The 11,725-nt window shown below is 36.7% G+C and overlaps 1 protein-coding gene across 1 annotated transcript; it reads right to left on the bottom strand.

The window, feature by feature from the left end:
* Positions 1-2,040: 2,040 nt before the first annotated feature.
* Positions 2,041-11,129, bottom strand: LOC113543098 (tapasin). The gene is made up of 8 exons (XM_026941131.3): positions 10,944-11,129; positions 8,609-8,794; positions 8,262-8,510; positions 6,795-7,154; positions 5,360-5,683; positions 3,816-3,917; positions 2,552-2,580; positions 2,041-2,461 (listed from the first exon to the last, which is right to left on the bottom strand). Exons 1-8 carry the CDS (start codon positions 11,002-11,004, stop codon positions 2,450-2,452), a joined length of 1,323 nt encoding a protein of 440 aa, XP_026796932.3. The 5' UTR covers positions 11,005-11,129; the 3' UTR covers positions 2,041-2,449.
* Between the last annotated feature and the right edge of the window lie 596 nt (positions 11,130-11,725).

The following is an 11,725-nucleotide window of genomic DNA, read 5'->3' as shown; positions in this document are numbered from 1 at the left end:
AACTGGAGAGATAAGGCAGCTGTGGAAAAATGGACCACTGGAGGCATGGCAACAAAGTTTTGTTGTTATGGAGAGAGAGGAAAAAAAACAAAGTAGTGCATGTCTCATGATGGGAGTGCTGTGGAGAGAAATGTGAAATGAGACACTGCAGTGAGGCAGATAAAGACAAAACCTTTTCTGGTATAAAAGATTGCCTTCAACAAGGGGTGGGCGATATGACAAAAATATCATATCACGATTATGATCAACGATGTGTATCATGATTTATTGGTTTTCTAACAAACTGCCAGCAAAACATTCCTGTTTTATTTTTGTTCTGTTCATTGGTTTATTGCAATTTTAATGTCACAAGAATGGTGGGGGGACACAAACTTTCACAAATCATAATCTATAAGTTTTGTATAAATCTAGAATATTTATGTCACGTTCAGAACGAGTGAGGCAAACCTCTGCAATGATATTTTATTTCAGTATCTAAGCTCTATTTAACCATTTTTGCTCCATGTAATAATGAAGGAGCTGTGAAACCAAATGCACAACAAAACTGTATATATATATATATATATATATATATATATATATATATATATATATATATATATATATTTATATATATATACATATATATATATATATATATATATATATTTATATATACAGTTTTGTTATATATATATACACACACAAAGTTAGGTCCAGAAGAATTTGGACAAAGTGGCAAAGTGGACAAAATTTGTACCACCACAATGGATTTGAAATAAAACAATCAAGATGTGATTGGAGTGTAGACTTTCAGCTTTATTATAAGAGGTTCCACAAAAATACGGCATTTACCATTTAAGAATTACAGCCATTTTCAAAGTACTTCCATTTTCAGGGGCTCAAAGGTATTTGGACAATTGACTGAGTTGGGTACATTCTTAAAAAGAAAGAAAGCACTGGCAAGCTCAGCAACACCAAAAGACCTGGAAGACTACGGAAGACAACTAAAGTGGATGATCGCAGAATCCGTTCCTTGGTGAAGAAAAACCCCTTCACAGCATCAACAGAAGGCAAGAATACTCTGGAGAAGGTAAGCGTATCATTGTCAAAATCTACAATCAAGAGACGCCTTCATGAATGTAAATACAGAGGGTTTACAACAAGGTGCAAACCACTGGTAACATTCAAGAACAGGAAAGCCAGATCAGACTTTTAAGTTTAGATTAGATTAGAGTTGAAGTTTTGATGTTCTGTATCTCAGAGCGATTCTTCATCACACAGAAGCTTAAAATGTCTAATTTGGAATCTAATTTGTGTAGATGAATATAACTGACGAATAAAAGCTCAAAAGATGTCGTTTTCATGTCAGATGTGCGTAGGTCCAAACAACTTTTGAGATTTCTGGTCATTTAATAACTTTATTGTCCTTCATAGAGACATAATTCACTTTATAATGAGGTGTAAAAAGCACAACAACACACACCACACAAATTCACACAAATTACGCTTTTCCACATGTTCCTCTTTTACATTCTGGACTATTTATCTATCTATCTATCTATCTATCTATCTATCTATCTATCTATTTATTTATTTATTTATTATTAGCATTCAGTTAATTATATCATTCTGTTTGATGCAATATTGAAAATAACACTTCAGGTTATTCATTTTATTATTATTATTATTATTATTACTATTATTATCATATTGTCCCGGTCATTAGGTGGCGATGTCGCGCTGCTTCTGACTAAAACCATGAAGAAGATCTACTTCCGTGTTATAGTAAAAACCGTTATATTTTATTTCTACCCGTTTTCAGACTAACCCCGCCTCCTGTGTGCTGATTGGCCAACAGCTCCTTAAAGCAGTTGATTGACTGGTGCTCACTGTCACTGTCAGATTACAGATACATCAATAAAGTCTATTCTATTCTATTAATTATATTAATCTCTGCCTTAACTTCATTCATCTTAAAGTATATGGTGAATGTTTTACATTTTGGCTATTTTTTTTTTTAGTTATTATTAATTCACTGGAAAGAAGACAACAGACTGCTTAATTTTTTACCATTTTATGTTAGAAAAGTACCATACGATACTATTAATATTAAACTCTTCTAGACAGTAGAGCATTTTAATAAAATAGTTCGAAGCATGTTATAGCCATATCCTTTTTTTTTAAATTACAAATTCACAGCAAGGAATCCTCAAACACCCGGCACAAGTAACTGCACAGTTTGTGTTTCATTTTAAACATTTAAACATTCACAAACTTCATTTCAAGTCCGAATCAAAGCTACAGGGACAATGAAAACTTTTTGTTTTTTAAAAGGACAAATCAGAAGGTGTACATGCATTCACAGATGATTATTTACAGTGTTTTCATTTCTCTCTGCAGACTGAAGAGACGTCCAGCAGGAGACATCCAGCAGGAGACGTCCAGCAGGACATGACGAGCTCCACGATTATTTTTCCTTCTAAGAGTTCAGAGGAAATAAAAAAGTCATCAGTAAACAGATTTCCCCACATTGCTAATTATGTGTGAAGAAAATAGAAAAAAAAATTACCTTATCACTGGAGTCCCCATTGCTTGTGCCTGTAGAAATGGAGATACAGAAATGTGAACACACACATACACACACACACACACAATTACAATTACTCGCAGTGATAACAAACTACAATTCATTAATGAAACAGAGTTACATTAACACACAGAAGTGATTATTTCCCTATAACAGCACATCCTGCAGTGTTTTATTTTTTATTTATTAAAGAATTACAAATCATATTTTTTATCCATTTGTAGTTATATTTAATGTTGTGGAACGTCTGCAAGTTAAGTTAGTTCCTGTTCTCACTTACGTTATAGCAGCTATAAACAGTTTTTCCCTCACCAGCCTCTCTCTCTTTTCTCTCTCTCTTGAAGTTCCTGAGAAACTGCAGAGCGTAAACTCCTCTGTTTAAGTTACAGCTTTACCTCTGACTGTTACAAAGCACTGACACTGGAGACTCCTTCCATAAACATTAAACAAACGTCTCTGCATGGAAAATATCAATAATTATACACACTTTTTTATTTTGAATGTGGAGCGTCCACCGTACAAAAGAGCTGTTACTATAGAAACCGTAACGTATTGGAACGGTGTGCATTAACGTACACCGGCGATTTGCAGCTGCTACTGTATTAAGAGTGGATAATGTGACAAAAATATCATATCACGATTCTTAAAGACATTCCTACGGTACACAATATGCAGCAAAATCGCTCACAAACTACCAGGAATATAATAGTGTTCAAAAAAAAAAAATAAATAAAATGTTTGATGATTTAATTAATGATTACAGAAATTATTTTTTAAATATTTAAGTAAAAATAACTGTATTTTATTTATTTATTTATTTATTTATTTAATAAATAATACATGTATTTATTTATTTCTAAATACTTTTTTATCTTAATGGAGCAAACAAATAAATATATATTAGAAGAAATAATAAAAATCTGTAAAAATGAACAATTTACAATTTATAAGATTAGGTACAAAATTTTAGCATCATGTCAGCTGCTTCCAGTCAGTCTGTAATTATTATTTTTTTGTAAAAAATTGTGAAATAAAAATGATCGCCATATCCATGATATCTCTGAAACACATAATTTATCATGATATCGATATTATATCGTCATATCACTCAGGCCTAGCTGCACTACTGTCAGAGCTGCTGCTGTGGAAAACTAATCATCACCTTCTGACCAATCAGATTCGAGCATTTATCAACGATGTGGTGTAAATAACGGTACAAACACACATTTAGTAATGTTTATCTTACCGTTAGAGCTGAAAGTCCAGAAAAGGACCTTTATGACACCGTAAAGTACAAGAGCCACAGCGACCATGGCCATGGAGTCCTCGATAGACGGAGCACTGACACCTGAGTTACAAAAAAATAAAGTAAATAAAATAAAATAATAAAACAGAATAGAGTTACTTATTTCTGCTCTAAACAAAACCATCATTTTAAAAACTAATATTCATACAAAAGCATGAGACGGATGTTTTAACCTGGTCTTAATAAATTGTTTGGGCTTGTCTTTCTCTCACTTTGCTTCTTTGCCTGTTTCCATAGCAACAATAACATTCTTCTTCTTATTATTATTATTATTTAGCTAATGCTTATTAGCTAATGAACAGCAAAATAACCACATAAAGTGACACAGTGTTGTAATGAGTGACATTTTAATATCATTCTGCACACAAAACCTCACACTGAGTCCAGCTTTGGGAAAAGCGATCATCTTTACTCGTCAGCCATTTTGTGTGTAACGTGAGAAAATATTAAAGAAATGGGCAAAACACACAGCACTGCTTCCTTAATGGACACAACAAAAGAAATACAGTAACTGGAATAAAGTTCATGTCTGCGAAAAAGCCAACTTTCCTGCTTTTATTTCCCATGAATAAAGCCTCCAAAAATATTCTGACATTTTTGTCGACAAAGAAAAAAGACCAAGTGTATTTCAGAATATGCTCCTAAAGGGACCGTCTCAAAAACACGCATCAGCTGTGCTTTATTATTTAAAAAACAATCGTTAATAGATCATCTAACAAGTGTGCAATTTTGGGTATTATTGTTACATTTATTTTCTATAAATTTGGTTAAAATGAGGATAAAGTGATCACTGATAAACACCATTTATTTTATTACAAGTGATTTTTGTCTGTTTTTTAGTCTAATTTATTACAATTTCGTCAACTTTCGTCTTTTTAGACGCTCGCTTAATTATCCAAACTGGAGAATGAGTTTTAATGAATCATTTGAATCTGTTCAGTTAAATGATTCATTCAGAGTCACTGAGAAGACTCAAATATTTCTTCTCTAAGGCTGGTGTCACACTATTCTTTTTTTTTTCGCTAGTGCTAACTTGGCACAGGTGAGTTTTTCAGAAGAATTTCCAGAAAAACGTTGAGTGACATCGGATGTTTTTTACCTTCTGAACAATCTGTTTGCAACGAAGGTTCAGGGACAGGACAGAAACATGAGCATGGAGGACAAAGTCCCGGTTATAAAATGAGCCTTGTTAGTGAGCTAATATGAGAAGATTTACGACAATTTCATTGTTAATATTCCAACACTGAAATGTAACGTTCACTGGGACGTGATGTGACGTGTCACTTTATCTGTGGCTGCATACAGTCAAGCTCAAATTCTCTTGATTTTCTGCCTCAAAAGCTACAGCAAAGACAAACACCAGAGTTTAAATCATCTGCATTAGTGATAATGAACGTGATCTAAAGAGCAAGCTCGGCTAGTTAGTTAGCTAATACTAGCTAAGACTGCTAAGAGTGGTGTTATATTCAGAGTGTGTGACTCACCGATGACATTCAGAGTCACAGTGGCCCGTCGAGATCCTCCCTGGTGTTTGGCTACGCAGCTGACCTCTCCGCCTCGCCCGAGTCCCAGTTTAAACGAGTCGAGCTCTAGGCGAGAGCTCTGGCTGTAGGTGCCGTCTCTGGCCTGCCTGTGGCCCGTCACGCTGCCCTGACCGAGCGAGCGCTTCTTCCCCTCAGCGTCAGTGAACTCCCAGTCCAGGTCCAGAGACAGGGAATAGAAACCGGAGGCCTCGCAGTGGACCGTCACCACCTGCCCCGGGACAGACAGCGGCAGAGGGGAGGGGTACACCGCCAGCACTGGAGGCTCTGCAACGAGGAAGGAGAAGATATGCAGAGAGAGAGACAGAATTGGAGACTGAAGATGAGAATGGAGTCGAACATCATCATTGTGGCAAAAAATGGCATAAAAATGCTAATAATATTTTGAATAAACATGAAAAAGATGGAGATTATTAAGAGCACATTATTATTATTATTATTATTATTATAATACATAATATATGGTATTGCAATGCATTATAATTTTTAATTCAATTCAATTCTATTTTATTTACACAGTGTTTTAATAATGGTCACTGTCACAATGCAGCTTTACAGAACTCTGGATACAAATTTTAAAATTTAAATTAAGCCCTAATGAGGCGAGAGACGACAGTGGCGAGGAAAAACTCCCTGACGGGACAAGAGAGAGAAACCTAGAGAGGAACCAGACTCAGTAGGGAACCCATCCTCTTCTGGGTGATGCCATGGGTGATAAAACATATTCCATATTACACAAATTTCCCATAGATGCAGTTTTTCCAGAAAAAAAAAGTTTTTTACTAAAGTTGTCAAACCTAAATAAATAAATAAATAAATAAATAAATCTGCCAGATTTACAAACATTTCAGATTTTCTTTCTAATGACATGTGTAATTTTCCAAGCATGCTCATACTACAGCTGATTGAGATCTAGCCATGGCCATAAACCTCCATAAAAGGCAAAGCTCACAGTGAGCTGAAAGCAACAAAATGACGACTAAATGGTGAAAGAGCCTCCTAAGTGCAGCTCTGCGTTAATGTTACTCAGAGACTGTAGCGCCTCAGCTACCTTAGACACACGCTAACTCTTCCTCCTTTTATAGGGCGCCATTACTTTCGAACAGCTAGCTTTATATGGATTTCTTTTCTATAAATTGCTTTCTGAGTTTTCATGAGAATGTATATTAAACTGGTGTGTAAGTGAAATAAATAAGTGACAGCGTAATCTATATATAAATTTTCATGAACACTACATTACTTGTGTAAATACTCTTGCGAACGATTTACGAATAACTTCATTCGTAAGTCTAAGGGCAGTTGTTCTCAGGTCACGTGTAAAATATTAGCGATGAGCAAAACAATAATAATGAGTCCCAGAAGGTGACTGAAAACTCACCCACTATCTCCAGCTCTAAGGCCACCTGAGCCAGAAGGTGAGGAAGGTAAACGGTGCAGATGTACGTCCCAGCATGCCTCACTTGGGCTTCTTTCAGAACCAGTGATGCGTTTCCTGTCTCGTAAAGACCCACGATGTCCAAGTCAGCATCTGTCTCTGACGTCTCGGCGAAGCGATCGTTCTTCCCGTCGTAGGCCACGACCAGCCTGCCTTCACCCCGGAACTGGTAGCGCCACTCCACAGCGAAGCCAGAACCATGCAGCGGTGAAGACGGGTCGACCCAGAAGCCACAGTCCAGGACAACCGGATCCCCGAGTCTGGACCGGACGGTGGAGGTTTTACTGGAGACGCTGAGGATTACTGAGAGAAGCAGTGAGGGGAAACAAGAAAGAGTGACAGAAATTGAAATGTTAAAAATAAATGAAATTAAAAATTAATTAACTGATTGATTGATTTTTTATTTCAAGACCATTTTATTTTAATTTTACTAGTTATAAACCTAATTAGTTACACACTTCAGAGGTTAACTACTACTGGTTAATTAGTTAAGAGAAATAAAATTTTAAATTAAAAGTGAATTCAATTAAAAGTAAATTTATTTATTTACTCTTATGTGCTTATGTTTAATTTCAGGAGCATTTTAAAAGGCCATTAATTATTCTGTATTAATTATAAAATTTATTAATTAGCTACTACTAATTAATTAGCTAAAATACATTTAAATTACAACACAATTTACTAATTAATTAATTTACTAATAAACTAATAAAACCACATTTTTATAATACTCCTGAAATTTAAATAAATAAATAAATAAATAAAAAGTAACTCCTATGAAGCAGCTGATTTTCATTTTATATTTTGATTATTTTCGTCAAATTTGTTAACGCAGAACAATTTATTTTTTTAAAGCAAAGATTTTGCTAGTACGTCTGTATAAAACTGATTCGGTGACTAAAATCTCACTCAACACCTACGAATCTTTCACATCCAACATGCAAATGATCAGAAACTGACAATGTCGTAACCATAAATATTGTGCTTTTTTCTGTAAGAAGACGCTGAGTTAAAATTTATGGAAGGAGTCTCCAGTGTGAGTGCTTTCTATCAGTTTCAGCCATAGTGATGTGTTTTATTCATCTGATACAACAGCAATTTCCCAACACTACAAAACACGCTGCTTGTCATGTTACCGAGCAACCAAACCGAGTGTAAACATCTCCGTCCTGAAGATGTCAGAAAACGTAAAGTTGTCAGTTGTTACTATAGAAACGATAACGTACCAGTACAGAGTGCATTAATATAAACCTGTGATTCGCAGCTGCACTACTGTCAGAGGTGCTGCTACAGAAAATTAATCAACACCTTCTTTGACCAATCAGAATCCAGAATTCAACAGTCACTGTGGTGTAATTAATTATAATATAAAGTTGTGTTGTGTAAATTATAACTATAAAACCCATTTACCGCTCGGCTCTTTAGAGCCAGTCGGCGCCCGCATCACATTCGCCAGCGTCAGTTCTCCGTTAAGACCTTGTGCTGATACAGAAAACCAGTCGGCGCTCAGGTAGATGGGGCTTTGAGCGGAGGAGGTGAGAGGGGCGGCCCATTTGACCATGGAGGCTTGAGGGGTGAAAGGGTTTATCTCACACTGCGGTTTGTTCACAGAGCCCTCTGGTGGATGGAGGGCAGAGCTGCAGAAGGTGGACGCAGGATCTGGAGAATTAAAAGCAAAAAAGTGCATTGTGGTCAAATATAGCAAGTGATCACTGTATTCCAATTCATTTACACATCAAAATATACATCATACTGACCAGACACGTAGTAAATTCTGGAGGGAGTGATGTCTGATGGAGGTTTATGCTCAATCTTCTCGCTGTCGGGGTCGGTTCTGATGTACAGCGCAGATTTCTCCTGGCTCATTCCCGCTGAGAAACCTCCACCACCCGGCCTTTCCTGAACAAACCAGCACTCCAGCACCGAGCATCTTGAACTACACACTGCAGCCGAACAGACACAACTGACTTTTATTAACACGTCGCAGTTCTCCAAGCAAAAACAATTCAGTATATACGGGAGACAGTGAAAAAAAAAGATGGCACACTGTAGAATAGAGTGTAGCAGAACCTCCTTTAGGTATAAATACATTAATGTGTACATAATATATAATATGTACACCTTCATACATAATATACATGAATGTGATAATAAAATGAAATTGACCATGAATTTGTCTAACCAATAAAGTCGATTCATAATAATAGGAAAGAAAGAGACGTCCACTTTTGCTAGCAGGGCCTGAGAATTGGCAAATCTTGAAAACTTTAGCCAAGGGAAAACAAGAGGAAGAGCTGTGTCTTAAATAATTACGGAAAAACAAGTAAACATAAAAATCAGGGAACTGGCGATTATTAGGTGACATCACACTGAACCTTTGCCTCGCTGTTTTTTAATATTGCTTGTTGCTCACCATTGTGACTATTTATATATTTTCCTTCCAAAATCGTACCAGGAACGCTTGTAATCGCCTGATTTTTGATCCCCATTGGCAAAGAAAATAGCGAGATTGAAATCCACCATCTGGAGCAACAGAAAAGTGTTCACTCTATTGTTGAGAGAATGCAAGTAGGAATCTTGAACCACAGATATTCATGGCCAGGCGTCCAAGACAAGAAGGTGTGCTCTCTCTGCCCTGACGATCAGTGCGACAATAGTCAATCATGGGCTTCTGTATGTGGAAGAGGGCAGATAGCGCTTTCCTCCCTAAGCTAGAGCTAGCAAGTGGGTGAAAATTGGAATGACAAATTGGGAAAAAATTGTGTAAAAATCCAAAAAAACTGGATTCAAACGTAAAGTACATCGTTTGTTTACTAACAGTAAAGATGCCTCACTGTTGCACTTCTACATCAAGGACATAAGAAGCCACATTCTTATTAATAAAGAAAGGAAAATGGCCATTTAAAAACAAAAAGAAACCACAGCACACCCTCTGGCCTGCTACTGGCTAATACTTTCAAGGTTTGTGCAATTGCAGGTTTAAAGTTTGCCAAAGTGAAATTAACTGCTAGCCATGCAGAATTTCTTTGTTGTGTTACCAAGTCCTTTCCCATTTAAGTGATTCGTCAGTCAAGTGTTTTTTGTGTTCTGAGTGGACTGCTCTTTCTTGTTCTTGCCGAAACAAATAGGCACAATGTTGCAGGTGAAATCTGTTTCTTGTGTTCACTGAAATGAAAAAACTCATGACATTATTTCAATTACTTTACATATTTTGGAGAATCGGACCAGCTGAGTGTGATGATAAATGTTTCAGGTGGATACAATCAGAAATAACTGGAGGCCCGGGCAGGCACGATTACGTCCTCGTCATACTTCATCCAGAGATGAGGTGATGTAACTGCTGAGCAAATGGACGAAGTGCAGACCTTTGTTTGCCGTGTTGTGCACACGGTATCCGAGGGCGAACTCTGCTCTAATCGACTGAGCTTGCGATTGAAGCATTCGTATGCGACAGACGAAACAAAACCACAGACAGTATACAAGCTCATAAACTCAGGATGGTGGTTTCGTCTTCACACAATCCTTGCAGACGTTGTCTCTGTATGAAGTCTGCAGTCTGAGTGTTTGGTGGGTGTGGTGGCCAGGCATTTCCAGCGAATGTGAAACCGGTTCTCCTTCCTAATCTGTAGCCAAAATGCACCGATTTCCAAATTACAACTGCAAACTCCAAGCAGGAAGCTGGCAGCGAGCAAATAAAATGGCAGCCAACAACAAAAGCTTGCAGCAAGGAAGCGAAATGTGAAAGCAAAGGCAATTCCTGAGCTCCGAAACGAAATCAGACAATACTGTTAAACAACACAGAAGCTTTATTTTGAGTTATTTAAGCATGGCATTTTGCATTTGTCCCATTTGTAAGACATTCTTACTGAAAACTGATACTTGGGGAAGAAAAAGTGGGGTATTTTTGATACCTATCAAATCCCATACAGGAAGAAGTACACAGCAGTGCATGTCGCAGTACTGCCATCTGTTCTTATGTAGTGTAAAAGATATCCAGTGAGATCTAGTGTACATCACACTGCTATGTCTTTCACACGATCACAATGCCAGGTCAGATGTTTGACTATTTATTTCTGCGTGTGTGTTACTCACCATCACCCAGCAGAGCAAACGCAATCACAGACAGTTTATAGATGGTGGAAAGATCCTTCATGGCTCCTTTTAGCTGTTAAATCAGCGACTTTCTGCTGCTTTTGCTGTCTCCAAATGAACAACACACAATAACAGACTTCCCCTAAAACTCCCAGCGCACATAACACAACACTTTCACTTTCCCTCCTCAACTGCGCATGCGCAGGGAAATCCCCCCCCCCCACACCGAGCGCGCGCGCACTGATCTGAGGTCAGCCGTTAGTCAGACTGCGCGCACGTGCCTGCTTATAAATCTAATACATTTAAATCAAATAAAATTTTTTTTAGGATAAATGGGATTATACTGTTATAGTATATTATAAATTCTGAGAAATATTAATAAATATATATTTTTCTGTGTAATATACCAGAAGTCCACTTGGTGGCGCTGAAAGCCGACCGTTAGAAAATTCTCTAAAAAAAAAAAAAAAAAAAAAAAAAAAAAAAGTTATTGGACGTCACGTGACTTATTTGAAATTCGAGCTCGAACACTACAGCAGCAAGAAGCGTGTTTTTATCCTAAAGTTCATGCAGAAATACACAGCTGTTCCTCAGAAATGTCAAATAATAATAATAATAATTATAAGAAGAAGAAGAACAACAACAAGGACATTAATAATAATAATAATAATGATAATAATAATAAGAAGAAGAACAAGAACAAAAATTACATTAAGAAGAAAAAGAAGAAGAAGAAGAACAACAACAACAACAAGGACATTAATAATAATAATAAGAAGAAG

The sequence above is a fragment of the Pangasianodon hypophthalmus genome, chromosome 3 (genome assembly GCF_027358585.1).
Source record: "Pangasianodon hypophthalmus isolate fPanHyp1 chromosome 3, fPanHyp1.pri, whole genome shotgun sequence".
In the NCBI taxonomy this organism is placed as follows: domain Eukaryota; kingdom Metazoa; phylum Chordata; class Actinopteri; order Siluriformes; family Pangasiidae; genus Pangasianodon; species Pangasianodon hypophthalmus.
The sequence above is the reverse complement of the archived record's forward strand: the minus strand, read 5'-3'. Positions and strand labels throughout refer to the sequence as shown.

Coding starts and splice junctions, on each gene's coding strand:
- LOC113543098 (XM_026941131.3), bottom strand. CDS start 11,004: ATGAAGGATCTTTCCACCATCTATAAACTGTCTGTGATTGCGTTTGCT. Junction 8,795..10,943: donor GTTTGCTCTGCTGGGTGATG/GTGAGTAACACA, acceptor GTTCGGCTGCAG/TGTGTAGTTCAAGATGCTCG. Junction 3,918..5,359: donor TGTGACTCTGAATGTCATCG/GTGAGTCACACA, acceptor TTTGTAACTCAG/GTGTCAGTGCTCCGTCTATC.